Source organism: Marmota flaviventris, chromosome 2 (genome assembly GCF_047511675.1).
Source record: "Marmota flaviventris isolate mMarFla1 chromosome 2, mMarFla1.hap1, whole genome shotgun sequence".
Lineage (NCBI taxonomy): Eukaryota > Metazoa > Chordata > Mammalia > Rodentia > Sciuridae > Marmota > Marmota flaviventris.
In genome coordinates, this window is record NC_092499.1 from 160,811,063 (window position 1) to 160,828,069 (window position 17,007).

Sequence of the window (17,007 nt, forward strand, 5' to 3'; positions counted from 1 at the left end):
AGGGCTGGAGATATAGATCAGTGGTAAAGCACCCCTAGATTCAATCAAGGTACAATTTTTTTTTTTTTTTTTCAAAAATACAGCCCTGGAGTTTTACAGACTTTATATTAGAATTGTGAGGGAGGGTGCGTTGTCTCTATTCTTTTTCATTAGCCCCTTACTATCTCTCACTTTACCTTATGTGGATGAGACCATCAGAAGCTCAAAGTACTTGTGGAACACGTTTCCTCTCTGAGAAATCCCTTGAAGGGAGGCAGTGATCTGGATGGGAATTGCCGGACAAGGAGACCATGTCCTGGTGCCAGGAAAACCTTGGTCATGGCTGGGTCTTCCAAAGGCCAGAGTCAGTCCTCTGGGAGAGGCAGGACAGAGGCAGGGCAGCAGCACTTCTGAGGTGTGAGGCAATAGGGGGTCCAAGATGGCCAACCAGTTGGGCCATCCAACTTGACCCCTGTGACTATCCTTTGCCTTCCAGGGGTGCCCTCCTATATATATCTCAGCTCCGTTAGGGTTGCCCAGGTAGATCCCTGAGGGGATCCTACCTCTCTCCATTACTGTTACTTTCTCCATTAAATACTTTCCAGGCTCTGGCTGCCCCCACTGAACCGCACATGGTCCCTTGTTTCCCACTCTCCTCTCCCCAAACACTCTTTGCCATTTACCTGTGTTCCTCCTCATCGCTGCATGGCTGAGGGGCTCTCTTTCTCTGGAAGCATCTTCCCCAGGACTCTGCATCTGGAGTTGGTGCTTGCCCGAGGTGTCTCTGGCCTGTCAGATCTCAGTTGCCTGTTGACTTCTCTGCTTCCCGCTAGACAGTGGCAATGAGCCGTCTTGTTTCAGATCAACCACTGACTGAGCACAGGGCTTGTTTCAGATCGACCACTTCAGTGTTAACTGAGAAAAATTAAACTCCAAGCAAATGAGAAAGAACTGAAGGGCCAGGGTGTAGCTCAGTGGTAGAGCACTTGCCTAGCTTGTGTGAGGCCCTGGGTTCAATTCCCATAACCACCAAAAAAAAAAAAAAAAAAAAGGGAGGAGGAGGCAAACTAGAAACCCTGTTCTGGGGTCTCGTGCCTCCCTGTAGACTTCCTGCATCCTGCCATCTGTTCCCAGCTGCCTGTCAACACTCACTGACTGCACCTGCCCAGGGCTAGCCTTGGGGCGCTGGGAAGGGAGGAGGGAGGTAGGAATGTGAGTGGACACTAGTGACTGTCCTCAAGGCCTTGAGTTGAGGAGACCGTGTGCCTAATGAAACCTCTGGAATGAAGTAGAATGGAGTACAGCCGGCCCTCTCTGTCGGCAGTTTCTACATTTGTGGATTCAACCAACTGCCTATTAAAACTATTTAAAAAAAAATCTTTGTGTCTGTACCGAATTATGTATAGACTTGTGTGTGTGTGTGTGTGTGTGTGTGCACACGCGCGCGCACACACTGTTGGGTTTGAACCCAGGGCTTTGTGCATGTGAAGCAAACACTCTACCAACTGAGCTATATTCCCAGCCTTAGACCTTTTTTTCTTGCCAATGTCACCTAAACAATATGTCTAACAATTATTCATATAGCATTTATATCATATTAGATATTATAAGTAATTTAGAGATGGTTTAAGTTATATAGGAGGTTGTACATTGGTTATGTGTAAAAACTACACCATTTTGTATAAGGGACCTGAGCATTTACAAATTTTGGTATCTTCAGAGAGTCCTGGCACCAATCCCCAAAGGATGACAAAGGACGACTACTGAACTCAGGGCTAGTATTCTAGTCTAGCTTCGCTTTTTTCTTTTTCTTTTCTAAGTGTTAAGGAGTGAATCCATGGCCTTGCATATGCTAGGCAAACACTCTACAACTGAGCTACCCACTTTTCAAGTGCCATAAATACCATCTACAGGAGCAACTCTTGGGCACTGGCTAGAAATGCAGTACCTCAGACTCTACTGGATTTCCTGAACCAGAGTCTGCATTTTAACAATCTCCCTGAAATTCCCTCGAATGTGGGTACCCTCAAGTCTGAGAGGCACTAGTTTAAGGGGGATAGTGAAGAACAGTTTGGGCATGGGCAGCCATATTTAGAGAAGGTGGTGTCAGCCAGGGAGCAGTTGAGCTGGGTCTTAGAGGAGGCAATACCTCCTCTAAGATGATGAGAGGAAGATATTTGAAGCTAGTGTGGAGTCAGGAAAGGACCAGCTCTTCCTGCTAGTGATGATTAAATAAAGATAGGCTTTTCTTTGCAGTGGGATGTATCTGTGCCAAAGATCAATCTCAGTCCTCACACGTGCTAAACAAGCACCCTACCACTGAGCTATACCCTTAGTCTATTTCCTGATTTATGAAATGTGGAGCCGAGTCCTTACCAGCTCCATGGTACAGAGAATGGGGAAGGGATGCCCTTAGGGGAACAGAATTTCAGTAGAGCAATGAATCCATTTTCTAAAGCATCTGATCTGGTAACTTTTGAATCTATCAGATCTGCATTTTTTCATTATATAGCTAGAGATTCAGTTTCCTTCCTAGAGGCAGCAAATGCAGTTGAAAAAGCTCTTCAATTCCACTGGAGGTTGGAATTTGGTGATTTTGATTTTACACATAATGAAGCTGTGAGGTCTTGACTAAATCACTTCCCCAAGTGATCATTTTGTTTGATCTTGATTTTGTAGATTAGAAACTGGACACAGCTCAACTAAGCAATATATTCTGGATAACATTAGCAGGGGTCACTCACTGAGCTGGTGGCAGCCCTGGGTTAAGTGAGAAGATCCAAGGAGGCTTTATCCATATCTGGCACTGTGTTATGGCCTCTGGCTCTCCACATGGCTAGCTTGGGCTTCCTCAGAAGATAGTGGCCTTGAACTTCTTAGAAGGCCTCTGGCTTCCCAGAGGGTAGCAGTGGAAGCTGCAAAATCCCTTAAGAACTGGAGCTGACACATTATTACTGCACTCTGTTGGTCCCAGGGTCATAAGCCCTACCCAGATTCATGTCTTGATGGATGGAGCACACAGAGGTACAAGGAGGAAATAATCGGTTGGGTCTTTCTTTGGAGGTTATCTACAACAGGAGCCAGATTCCTTTCTTCTGCTTTTCCATCCTTAGCCCTTACTTTCACCTCATGATCCAAAGTGGCTGTTGGGTCTCTAACCAGCTGGAGCCACTCTCCCTCTTAAGGAAATTTCTATTTAATCAGCCAGCTAGTCACATGGTCGCATCTTGTTGTAAGGCTGTTGTAAGACAGCATGCACAGCTAGAAACCAGAGGTCTCTTCTAAGAGAGAAGGGGAAAATGAGCATCAGAAGGATCTGCCAGTTACTGTTTCTCCTTCTCCCAAACCAAGCCCCCTTGGAAGTTGTAGGGGGAAGAAGCCACTACCAGGCAAACCTAGAGACACAGGGAGGCAGGTCCCCCAAGTAATTTCCCTGGACACTCATGACCTCTCTCTGCTCCCAGTACACCACAGGCACGTGCACTGATTCAGTGATTCACAGCTGTGACCTGTGTGGCAAGGGCTTCCGCCTGCAGCGCATGCTCAACCGTCACCTCAAGTGCCACAACCAGGTAAAGAGACACCTGTGCACCTTCTGTGGCAAGGGCTTCAACGACACCTTTGACCTGAAGAGGCATGTCCGCACACACACAGGTAAGGCTGGGGCCGTGTGCTTTGCTATTAAGTCTATGTTTTGGGGCCAAGAGTTCCTGTACCTTTCCCCTCTAAGAACCAACTCAGAAGTGTGGAGCAGGGTCCTATTTCTGGAAAGGTCATGTAGACTGAGTATTTGGTGCCAGCCCATCTGGGTTCGTTTCCTGACTCTACTACCTGCCAGCATGCCAAGCAAACTGTCTCCTGTAGCCTGTTTTTGCCCCTATAAAATGGGAATAATGATATAAGTGCTGGTGAGTCTCAAAGCAAAGTATTCTGAGAATTATGATGCATGAAACAAATGCTGGGGAATATTGTAATTCAGCCCTGACTGGTCTTGACTTCTGGAATGTGATTCTGTGGTCTTACTATAAGTATTTTATTCCTCTTTCTTGAGAAGTAAGCCTGCCTTGGTATTTAGCTTTGTGTTCCTCCTAAGAGATCAAAAGAAGAAAATGCTCAGCTCACTTAGAATTGACCTGAGCCTTCTATGTGAGCTTGGTCGATAAGCATCTTCCATTTGGGCCTCCTGTTTCCTGACTTTTTTTTTCCCCCTCTTCAGAGCTGGGGATGGAACCCTGTGCCTCACCCATGTGAGGCAAGTGCTCTACCACTGAGCTACACCCCCAGTCTATTTCCTGACTTATGAAATGTGGAGCCGAGTCCTTACCAGCTCCATGTTATAGAGAATGGGGAGGGGATGCCCTTTGGCCTCACTCCTAGCCCTTCTGATGGGTCATAAGCCTCATTAGTTTTATCTTAGGGACATCTGGCCTCTAGGCTTCTCCACTAGGTGTGGCCCATAGTCCACACCTTTGCCCAGTGATCCCTTGAGGAGAATTTTAAGGATGCCATTTCCTTGGTAAAAAATTTCCAACTTCTGGCAGAATGAAATCCAGATTCCTCATTTCTTGTTGGATGAGCTTCATGTAAAGTCCTTTACAATCTGGGTCCCTGTTGTCAAATCCCTATTCTATTCCAGCCTAACCCTCCCCTCATCTATCCCATCTCATCCTCTCAGAACCTTCCTCAGGTCATCCCATCCCATCCCAACCCATTTCCATAATTCCTATTTTATCTCATTTAAACCCATCTCATCTCAACCCCTTCAGCCCCATCTAGATTGCCACCCACCCTTCTAACAACCTCATAGAATTTACTCTGTGTAGTGACCCTGGTCACTCAAGTCCTTTCAGAATTTAGGGTTTTCCCTGGCATTTTGGTGAAGTTAGTTTTCTAACTTCCCTCTTTCTAACTTCCACTCTTCCCTCCAGATGGAGTCCCCAGCTCCTTACTCACTCATAATGCTGTTCTTAAGCCCTCTGTATTCCATTTTTCTTTCATAGTTTTTAATAATATGTTATTGTTCTTAGGGTACTGGACATGAGCTACCTCCCTGGCAGGGGAAGAGTGTTTCCCAATTTATTGAACTGGCATATGAAAAGATACCCTTTTAATTTTTTCATTTAAAATATTTTTCTTTTGTTACTGGGATTGAACCCAGGGGCACTTCACCATTAAACTACATCCCTAGCCCTTTTTTTTTGTTATTTTGAGAGAGGGTCTCACTAGGTTGTTGAGGGTCTTGTTAAGTTTCAGAGACTGGCCTCAAACTTGTGATCCTCTTGCCTCAGTTTTCTGAGTGCTGAGATTATAGGCATGAGTCCCTGTGCCCAGCTATAATATTTTTCTAAAGTGAACTTTCCGTTGAAAAATGTAACATATATCTAGAAAAGTACACAAATCACAAGTGTCTAGATTAATGAATTTAGGAGTTTTTACAAAGTGAATATGCTCATGCACCTGGCATCCAAGATAGGAATCAGAATATTTCCTGCCTCCTCCAAGTCACTACTTCCTTGCCTCCAAGGGCAGTCACTATCATAACTTCTAACAGCGTAATTGACTTGCCTATTTTGGAACTTAATATAATGGACTCCTATAGTGTATACTCTTTTTTAAAAAAAAAAATTTTAATTGTAGTTGGACACATTACCTTTATTTTATTTATTTATTTTTATGTAGTGCTGAGGATCGAACCCGGGGCCTCACATGTGCTAGGCAAGCGCTCTACCGCTGAGCCACAACCTCAGCCCCATAGTGTATACTCTTTGAGGTTGTTTGGCTATAGTCTTCTTTTTTTAATCTCTAAGATATCATCTTTTTCTTCTTCTTCTTCCTCCTCCTCCTTCTCTTCCTCCTTCTATGTCTTCTCCTCTTTCTCATCCTCCTTCTTTTTTATCCTAGTGAATCAGTAAAGTCTAACTTCTGAAAGGCCTGGCTAGTCATTAGGGGGACAAAGTGCTTATGGAGTGGTGAGGGTCCTATAAGTGATGATCTGGCAGAATAGTGTAGGATCCTGGAGGGGGCAAAGGGTCATAGAGTAGCTGCAAAACTGGGCCTGGGGCAGCTGGCCCCAGGGGCAGGAGGAAATCAGGAACTACTTATTAGGTCAGTTGTCATTTCTGCTAGGAAAGTTTCTTAGCTTCTTCATCCCTATCTGAGGATACCCCTGAGGACCTGGCCTGTTTATTCTGCTCCTCACCTGGTAGATTCTATAGTCACTCCCCTACCCATGCTCTCTAGGACAAAGTGAAGGGGGCTCAGGGAACATGGAGGGCTACTGGTACCTTCACTTGAGATGAACATTGAAAGAATAAAATAAAAAAAGTTGGGGATGTAGCTCAGTGGTAGGGCACTTATTAACACATGTGAGGCCCTAGGATCAATCTCCAGTACTATGATTAAAACAAAAACCAAGAGCTGGGTGCTGTAGTACAGACTTGTAATCCCAGCAGTTCAGGTGGCTAAGGCAGGAGGATTGCAAGTTCAAGCCCATCCTCAGCCGTGAAGCCCTAAGCAACTCATCGAGACCCCCGTCTCTAAGTAAAATATAATAAAGGGCTGAGGATGTGGCTTGGTAGTTAAGCGCCCCTGAGTTCAATCTTTGGTACCAAAAAAATAAAATAAAATAATAACAAAAACTCATGTCTATGTTAGCTGACCATGAGCCTGTCTACATCACTATCCTTTCATTTTAGCTTTTCTTTCTCTTTTTCTTATTTTCCATTTTGGTACTGGGGATTGAAGATACATCTATAATCACCAGCAACTCATGAGGCTGAGGCAGGAGGATTGCAAGCTTAAGGCCACCCTCAGCAACTTAGTGAGACCTTTTCTCAAAATGAAGAAGGCTGGGGATGTAGGTCAGTAGTAAAGCTAGTGGTTTCAATCCCCAGTACCCCTGCAAAAAAGCAAGTGCTTAGTAGATTTTAATTATTGTTAAATTATTTTAATTATTGTAGATTTTAATTATTTTAATTATTGTTTAATTATTTTAATTATTGTTAGTAATATTGTTAATTATTGTTAGTAGTAAAAGTTTCAGCAATTGACAGGTTTCCTGGGAACCCAAGATGTGGCAGGCCCTCTGTGCACACTCAGCTCTGTAATTAGGAGGGCTCAGCCAACAGTGAGAAATACCCCAGACATCCTCCTGTCGCACAAGTGAAGTATCAGAGGGGCCAGTAAGAAGAAAAAGTGGCATCCTGGCAGGTGCATTTTTCCTGATGGCATACCAGGAAGGCCTCTCGGATGAGGGGCCTTTAGGCTGATCTTGAAGGATAGTGAGATTTCCATGGAAGTAGGGAAGGAATGGGAAGGCATTGCAAATGGATGTATGGATGAAATGTATGGAAGGAATGGGAAGGCACTGCAAATAGAAGTGTCTTGGTTTGAATTACCCCAGAAGAGTACCCCAACACAAGGATTTGGATATACACAGTTTATTTAGGAGGTAATCCCAGGATGCATGGTGAGGGAATGGGGAGGGGAGATAGGGAGAAGACAGCTAATATGAGTGCATTAATAATGAGCAGGTTACCACTGAGAGCAACTGGGGAACAGTCCCACTAGGGACCCTCTGAGAAACCACATAGAATGTACAGGTGCTGGGTGCTGTGGTATTTGCCTGTAATCCCAGGGACTCCAGAGACTGAGGCAGGAGGATTGCAAATCTGAATCCAGCCTGGGCAATTTAATGAGACCCTATCTCAAAATAAAGGACTAGGGATGCGAATGTGCCCCTGGTCACTCCAAGAGTAGGAAAGCTGGGATATTGTTCTGTCTACCTCCATTCCACCTTGTTTGGGAGTCCATCCTGATACCTTCAATGCCCAGGCAGTACTCCCGCCCCCACCCTTTGCAAGCCTGTCGTGTTTTCTGGGGAACTAGCTGCAGGTAGAAAGGTGCTGGAACCATCTGAGATGCCCTGGTGGTCTGCTGAGTTAACCTGTATAGGGTGTTGACAGTGTCTTCACCAGGGAGGCAGAAGAATTAGCAGGTGAGGTGGTGGCTCATCGGTGACTGGGAGACTCCTTCAGATGGCAGAGAGCTACACATGATCACTGTCCTGCATGCCAGGTCCTCAACATTGATCCCATTATCTCAAACAACTCCAAGGAGCCATTACTATTTTTTATTAGCCCCATTTTACAGATGAGGGAACCAGGCTTGGAGAGCTCACATGATCCATATGTGGTAGAGCTGACAGTCTGGTCCCGAAGTTCAAGGTCATTTATCTTCTATAGGATCCCTGTTTCCCTCATTGTATCCCAGGGCCTTCAGGTATTCTTCTTGAGGCAAGAATCTCACCAGCCTGCCCCTTTACAGTTTCTAGAAACCTGATTAATTCTGAAGGAAGGTGAGATAAAGGGAAATTCAGAGCTGGCATGAACTGTGCACTCCAGGATAGTAGTTAGGAGGTTCTAGAGAAGCCTGTGAGTGTATGTGTTCAGTGTGCCAAGATGCCCTCTGACCACGAAAGGGACAGAGCAGGAAATGGGGAGGCCTGTAACTCCCTGGTTCCCAGCTTCTGTTCTTCAAAAGTGAAACTTCTAGTGACTTCGTGTAGTGCTGAAAATCACATAAGTTGGTGCATAAATACACTTTCCAGCTGATGCTTTTGTAAAGGTCTTCTTCACCTAGTTTGTCTATTGGGGAAAGACCTAGGCAATGTCTAGCCAAGGAGAATATGGAGCTGTGTTAGCCAGGACAGCAGCCACTGTCTGCATGTGACTACTGAGCCCCTGCTATGGGGCTGAGCTGCATTGAGACATGGTTTAAGCATAAAACAAACACTGGATTTTGAAGACTTGCTGAAACCAAAAAAAAGGTGTGTAGGGGGTAAAATCTCAAAAATTTTAAAGGCTTTATGGTGATATTTTAAAATACATTTTTACAAAATATTTTTTTCGTTTTAGACAGACACAATGCCTTTATTTTATTTATTTGTTTTTGTTGGTGCTGAGGATTGAACCCAGTGCCTCACACATGCTAGGCAAACACTCTACTGAGCTACAATCCCAGCCCTTTTAATACATTTTGAAAGTTGTAGATGGACACAATATGTTTATTTTATGTGGTACTGGGGATTAAACCCATTGCCTCACATGTGCGAGGCAAGTACTCCACCACTGAGCCACAACCCCATCCCCAAATCTCAATTTTTAATGTTGCTTTCACGTTGGAATGATAATATTTAGGATATATTGAATTAAAATATATTGTTAAACTGGGTAAGGTGGCCAATGCCTGTTATCCTAGTGACTTGAGAGGCTGAGGCAGGAGGATGGCAAGTTTGAGGCCAGCCTTAGCAGTTTAGTGAGACCCTATCTCAAAATTAAAAACAAAACAAAACAAACAAAACCACCACCAATAAAAACAAAAACAAAATATATCATTAAAACTAATTTCAGCTATTTCTTTCAATTGGTTTTGATGAGGCTGCTGGAAAATTTTAAATTATAAAGTGGCCTGCATTTTAATTTCTATGGGAAAGCACTAAGATAATTGTTAACCATTTAAAAAATGTTAATTTTCACTCTTAAAGTGGTCAACCCAATAGCATTATGGAAACGACTTGGACCAGTTCTCCTGGCCACCACCCCTTTTGATACTAAGAATTGAACCCAGAGGTGCTTTACAACAGTTTATTTAGGAGGTAATCCCAGGATGCATGGTGAGGGAATGGGGAGGGGAGATAGGGAGAAGACAGCTAATATGAGAAGACAGCTAATATGAGTCCTCAGCCTTTTTAAACTTTTTTTTATTTTGAGACAGGATCTTGCTAAGTTACTTAGGGTTAGGGTCTTGCTGAGTTGCTCAGACTGGCCTCCAATTTGTAATCCTTAGAACAGGGCAACTAGGGAAAGACTCAAAGCACACAGGGAACTTCTTGGAAAAGATCCAGGGAAACCAGAGCCTGAAAACATCTTATATTAATATTCAAACCGATGAAAGAAAAGATTAGGTCTCCTTTTTGGAATATGACTTCATCAAGAAAAGAGTGAATGGGGGTGGGGTGGAGAATGAGTGTGATCAGGGAGGGGTGTGAGTTAAATGACATCTGACTGAAGATGGGAGAAGAGGAACCAATTGCTACAGAAAAAAATCGTGGTAACATTTTGTTAAAATATATCAGCAAATGAATGGCTGTTTTTAATCCAAATTGTCCTAGGTCTTGTTCCTGGATGCAGCTTCTTATCAAATGAATTATGAAGGGAAAGCTCTTGGAAGGAACCTGTCAGGGACTGAGGGAAGTGAATTGGGTGGGAAAAAGGGGCTGGGAAGAGGTGCGGTCAGAGTCTAGTCTCAGTCCCATCCCAGGGGGTGCTCTGGAGTATGAGTGATACCCTGGAATTGTTCTGTCTACAGGAAACTTTTCTGTGCCCTTTTCAGTCAGACATGGCAGATGGTCAAATCTCCCTGAGCTTCTGGGAGGTCAGTTCCCTTGGAGAATTGATTAGCCAAGAACAATTAGCTGCCAGAACACACCGCAGCTGATGATGTGCACTGGCCCAGAAAGGGGGTCTGGAGAGGGAGTCAGCATCACCTACAACACACATCATAGGGGAAAAAATCGCTCTGTTCCAGAGGAGTGGACAGGATTGCTGAGGCCAGAAACTATGGCTATTGACCCACCCCAAGTCAAAATAGAGAAAGGGCATATGAACATCAAAGAAATGATTGTATATGCGGTTCACAGCCTGTGAAAGTCATCATGGATTTTTTTTTTTTTTAACAGAATATTCTTTGGATTTATTTGTTTTATGTTGAACCACCTGGGATACTTCCTAAGAAGGGCTATCTGTTGATGTAATTGATTTGCTTTTGGTAGAGGGGAGATCTGTATTTTAGAGTAAAAAATAATAACTGAACACTAGCATATGCTGGACTTTGCCCTTTGTGTCCACATTCTTGCTACTCAAAGTGTAGAACCTGGGAACATGTTGGAGGCGCAGACTCACCCTGAGTGCCTCAGTGTATCAGCCTCACCATTTTAGGATAGCGATTTTTATGCTAGGCAAGGTGGTTCATGCCCATCAATGAGGAGGTTGGGGCATGAGGATTGAAAGTTCAAGGCCAGTCTTGGCAACCTAGCAAGTCCCTGTCTTAAAATAAGAAGTGCTGGGCGAACTGGGATTGTGGCTTAGTGGTAGAGCACTCGCCTAGCATGGATGAGGCACTGGGTTCAATCCTCAGCACCACATAAAGATAAATAAATAAAGGTGTTTTGTCATCTACAACTAAAAAATATTAAAAAAAAAAAAAAGTGGGGCTGGGGATGTGGCTCAAGCGGTAGCGTACTTGCCTGGCATGCGTGCGGCCCGGGTTCGATCCTCAGCACCACATATAAACAAAGATGTTATGTCTGCCGAAAACTAAAAAATAAATATTAAAAAAAAGTGCTGGGGATGTAGAGCACTTACTTAGTACTTTCATGAGGCCTTGGGTTCAGTTCCTAGTACTGCAAAACAAATAAATAAATAAAGCTGTAGAGAAGAAAGTCATCATCCACAATAGAAAGTGGGGTTCCTGGCTCAGTCTTGGTGGGGAGATGGGGCCCAGGGAGATAATAAATTCATGTTGGTTAATATACTCACAACTCAAGCTAGAATAAAGGAGGCCATTTAAAGCACATGCCATTTCTGTGGAAGCTTGTGAATTCCATAGAGAGAAGCTGAAGAATTCAGATTTGAGGACAGGGGGTGGGGAAGGGGGCCTTAGCCAAAGCTGCAGTGTGGCTCCACCCCAGGGGACAGGACAGGAGCCCTCTTGCCTTATCTTCCATCAGGGGCTACATTGAAAGGGATGAGAAGGCAAACAAATCCCATCTTGATTAAAGAAGAGAAAACAATGGTGTCTTTGTTGGGAGCTGATGGGAAGGATTGACTGGATTGGGAAAAATGCAGATTGGGAGAAGTTTGGAGCAGGGCAACCAGGGGAAAAAGAATCAAGTATACTTGCTGTAGCAGCAAGAGGGCTATCTTGTGGAATTGCCTCATCCACTTAGCAAACTGTCTCTCCCTGCTGTTTTACTCTTTTTTATTTGAACTTATATTTTTAGCTAAAATACATATACATATATATATATATTCATATGAGGAAAATTAAGAGGGGAAAAAAAGAGTAAACCTCTTTCTACTGGCCCAAGCCCAGTTGCACTCATGAAAGCACGTGGTCATTTAATTATTTTCCAGAAGTTTTTTAATGCACATTGCCTTTTTATGTTATATATATGTATGAAAATATATATATAGATAGATAGATATGAGCTTCCCTTATATCTGCATAGTAAGCACATCTTACTCTTTTTATTAGTTGTTGAAGTTTTTTTTTTTTTGGTACTGGGGATTGAACCCAAGTGCACTAAGTTGCTGAGGCTGGCTTTGATCCTCCTGCCTTAGCCTCCTAAGTTACTGGAATTACAGTGTGAGCCACCATACTCTTTGGAGCATTTCTTAATATGAAATCATGGCAAAGTTTCCAACATGGAGTGTACACAGTCCTTTTTTAGTTCCCCAGTGGACACTTGTTTCCATATTCAGGTTCGTTTTTAATTTCAGGCAATAATGCCATGAGTGAATGAATATTCTCATATATCCTTTGTCTACTTGTGGAAGTCTTTCTATAGTATAATTTCCCTCAAGTGGAATTGCTGGGCCAAAGGGTAAGGACATTATGATTTTTTTTTATAGGCTTCACCAAATTTCCTTCCCAGAAGACTGCCCTCAGTGTCTGCTCCCACAAGGAGGCCTATAAAAACTTCTTGTTGAAGTTCATGTTTGGATCAAGTTCAAAAAGGGACACATGAGCTATAGCAAGGAACGCAAGCAGAAAATTCCAGTAGCAGAGAATTTTCTTGAGGATCTGCTATGAAGCTTAATTTGATGTTAGGAATAAAAAACTTGAAAAGGAAGCCACCTTCCCCCCCCACACACACTTTTTTATGTAGTGTTGGGTATTGAACCCAGGGCAACTCTACCACTGAGCTGCATCCCTCGCCCTTCTTATTTTGAGACAGGTTCCTGCTAAGTTGCTGAGGCTGGCCTCGTACTGGTGAGCCTCCTGCCTTAGCTTCCTGAGTCACTGGTATTAACAGGCATGCACTATCACACCTGACCTGAGAAACCCTGTTGTTTTTTTTAATATTTTATGTGGTGCTGGAGATCGAACCCAGTGTCTCATGCATGCTAGGCAAGTGCTGTACCACTGAGCCACAACCCCAGCCTGAGAAACTCTGTTTTCATAATGAACAAAGAATATTTTGCGGGGAGGGAGGTAATACAGGCCTGTGGTACAGCATTCCCAAGGGCAGAAAGTAAGAGAAATCTTTCCACCAGCCATCTAGTGACCATGTTTAAAATTATTTTAAAAAATTTAAAAATTATTTTGAAAATATTTTAAAAACAGACATTTTTGTTGTGAAACAAATAATACATACAAAAGTGCCCATGGATAGAAAAGTTGACAGTGTAAAAAGAAATATGTATATAGGCACCAGACAGCTTGTGGATGGGCGTGTTTGCATTATGTCAAGAGGGATTGTGAGCACTGACCTTGTATCTTGTTGAGTCCTTAGTCTTGCTGGGTGCTTTGCGTGTGATGTCGCAGTTAACCCTCAGAGCAGCCTCCATGGGAGTGTGAGTGTTATCCCCACTTTACAGGCCAGGCAACTGAGCCTTGGAGGGGTTAAGCAGTCTCACCATGGACCCAGTTAATGAGTGGCAGATGTGTGAAGCCTGGCTTTTCATTGGCCTTGGACTTTGGTACTCACGTAGGTGTCAGTAGGTTAATGATATCTGGCATGGATGATGCATTTCAGTTCCCAGTTCCGCACTTTAGAAGTGGAGAAGATTGGCCTTTGCTCTGCAGCACTAAGATGGGTGAAGATTCAGTGTTGGGGGCAGGGCTCAGCCTCAGTCCCCCTTGTCCAGGGCTCCTGTCTGTCCACCACCTTCATCCCCTGAATGCATGGCGTGAGGAGAACTTGTTCCCAGGCCCAGAAACAGATACCAAGGAGCTTTGGGGTTGACCAATGTCTGTCTGCCTAGGGGTGGGAGTGTGGGGGGGTCAGGTTTACAAGTCAGAAACACCCTAACTAGAGCTTCCAGAACTCATGTTTGTGTCTGTGAGTCACCCAACTTCCAAACCAGGCTCAAATCCCATCCCCACCCCCAGTGGAGATGCAACAGTCATCTCCATTCTCCATGGTCCATGTGGTACCAGACTCTGAATTCTATCCTTTGCTATTTGGTCTTTCTGGGTACTCTGCAAAGAGAAGACAGAGAAGATGTATTGAATGAAGAGGAAAAGGAGACATGGCCCTAGGCACACTGGGCTTAGGTGGAGGTACCACTGCCTTCTCCCAGAGACAGATCACCCTTTGGGTAGGAACTTCCAGTAACATGGGAAACATCCATTTCTGGGCATCTAGAAGTTTCTTGATCCACGTTGAAGCCTGATGTCAGTGTGTTTTCCTCTATTTTTAGTCTGGACATTTTAAAACAGCAGCAGATCATTTCCCATAACTACAGAAAAAGGCAATTGGTCTCTAGGTACATTTGTTTTGATGACCTGTAGGTTTGAAATTAGGTTTGCAGTTTGACCAGCCAGGGATGGTGGGAGCCAGCTCCCAGCCCCAAAGACCCATTAATACACAAGTTTGCATCACAGTGCAAAAGTGAAAGATAAAGTAGGTATATTCCTTAGGAGAGACATCAATAGCCCTTACTTTGTAAAAACTTGTCCCAAAGATGTGACCTCTCTTTTCCAAGGTTAGTAGGGTTCATTCATTTATTCATTTAAACACTATTCACTGAGCCAGGTGTGGTGGCACACGCCTGTAATCCCAGCAGCTCAGGAGGCTGAGGCAGGAGGATCGTGAGTTCAAAGCCATCCTCAGCAACTTAGCAAGGAGCTGAGCAACTCAGTGAGACCCTGTCTCTAAATAAAATACAAAAAAGGTCTGGGGATGTGGTTCAGTGGTTATACGCCCCTGAGTTCAATCTCCAGTACCAAAATAAAAATAAGAACTATTTACTGAGTACCCATTATGTGCTACTGAAGATTATAAAGGGTGCTTCTTTGGCAGCTTTCTAGAATGTGTAGAATATAATAAAGGCCTGCATTTTACCTGATTAGCTGGAATAACATCTTACCAGGACATTGCTCCAACACATTTTTCTTATGTGGGTGTTGTAGGAAATTGTGCTTCTGGATGTAGACTGGAAGAAATATGGAAACGATTTGATTTTTTTGAAGTAGTGGGATGGAGTGGAGGAGAAATCCTTTTTTTTTTTCATTTTGAACTTGTCATCTGTGTAGTTAAACAAAAATAATAATAATGAACAGAAGTGGCTAAGTGGCTCTTTTTTGTTTGTTTTTGTTTTTTTGTACCCAGAATTTAACTTGAGGTGCCTAACCTCTGAGTCATACCCCTTTTTTTGTATTTTATTTAGAGACAGTGTCTTGCTGAGTTGCTTAGGACCTCACTAAGTTGCTGAGGCTGCCTTTGAACTGACAATTCTCCTGCCTCAGCCTCCTGAGCTGCTGAGATTATAGGTGTGCAACACTGTGCCCGCTCTAAGTGGCTCTCTTGATCCCCACTCCATGAACTGTCAGTAAGGAATTGGGGACATTCAGCCTTGAAGAGAAGAGCCTTGGGGCCTGGCTGCCTTCAGATGTCTGACTGCTGTCCTTAGGCTTAATTTTGCATTGTTTTGGTCCTGGGGTTTTCAAAGAGTGATCCAGAAGCAGTCTTATTATCACCTGAGAACTTGTTAAATAGAAATTGTCAGCTCCGCCCCCAGAATCAGAAATTCCAGGCTGGGATACGGGAATCTTTTTGCTTTTCTTTCTTTCTTTTCTTTTCTTCTTCTTCTTTTTTTTTTCATACTGAGGATTGAACCAGGATACTTTACCACTGAGCTACACCCCAGCCTGCCCCTCCCTCCTTCCTTCCCTCCCTCCCTCCCTCCCTCTCTTTCTTTCTTTTTTTCATTTTATTTTGAGACAAGGTCTCATTAAGTTGCTAAGGCTGCCTTCAACTTCTGATCCTCTTGCCTCAGCCTGGGATTAAAGGCATGTGCCACAGGAATCTATACTTAGTCTAATGCTCTATCAAGTTTGAGAATATCTGCTTTTAGATTCCTATTCAGTAGGTCTAGGTTAGAGCCCATATTACTCTGTTCTTTGTTGCCATACCAAAATATCTTAGGCTGGGTACTTAGTAATTAAAGAGGTTTATTTGGCTTAGGATTTTGGTGGCTAAAAGGTCCAAATAGCAAGGTGCCAGCATCATTCTGCTTTATTACAACATGGTATAAAAGCAGAAAGGGAACTGGCCACACGGAGAAGGGCCAAGTGTAGGCGGTGGTCTCCCTTTATAGCAATCTACTCTTGGGAGAACTAATCCATTCCTGTGAGAGCCACATTAATCCCTTCAAGAGGATGGAGCCCCCAAGATGTGATTACCTTCTACCAGGCCCCTCAACTTAAGTTTCTGCCATCTCCAATACCACCATATTTAGGGACTAATCTTCCAGCTCATGCACCTATGGGGCACATACTCAGAGCACATCCAAGCCACAAGAGGATTTGAGATTCTGTATTCCCACATGTTCCCAGCTGATGTGGTCACTGTTGGTCCATGGACCACCCATAAGTTATTAGGTTGTACAAAGCACTGTAATGTGATGGGAGGGTTTGGGTTGGAGGAATAGTTCCTCAGTCTTCATAGTTTTTTGTTTTTTTTTTTTAAGAGAGAGAGATTTTTTAATATTTATTTTTCAGTTTTCGGCGGACACAACATCTTTATTTTATTTTTATGTGGTGCTGAGGATCGAACCCAGAGCCCCGCACATGCCAGGCAAGCATGTTACCGCTTGAGCCACATCCCTAGCCCAGTCTTCATAGTTTTTAAAATAAGAGATTTGGATTCAGCTATACAGTGAGACACCATGGTACTGTTAAAAGGATTGAAATTAATGTAAGCACCAATGTGGAAAAATCAGCAGGAATATTGTTAAGTGA

The 17,007-nt window shown here is 43.6% G+C and overlaps 1 protein-coding gene across 1 annotated transcript in view; it reads left to right on the plus strand.

Annotated features, from left to right (window-relative positions):
• The window catches only part of Ovol2 (ovo like zinc finger 2), a 30,777-nt gene that overhangs the window by 12,086 nt on the left and 1,684 nt on the right, over positions 1-17,007 (plus strand). The window contains exon 3 of the mRNA XM_027922255.2: positions 3,444-3,633. Within this exon, the coding sequence (XP_027778056.1) occupies positions 3,444-3,633 (190 nt within the window). The remainder of the gene's footprint in view (positions 1-3,443; positions 3,634-17,007) is intronic.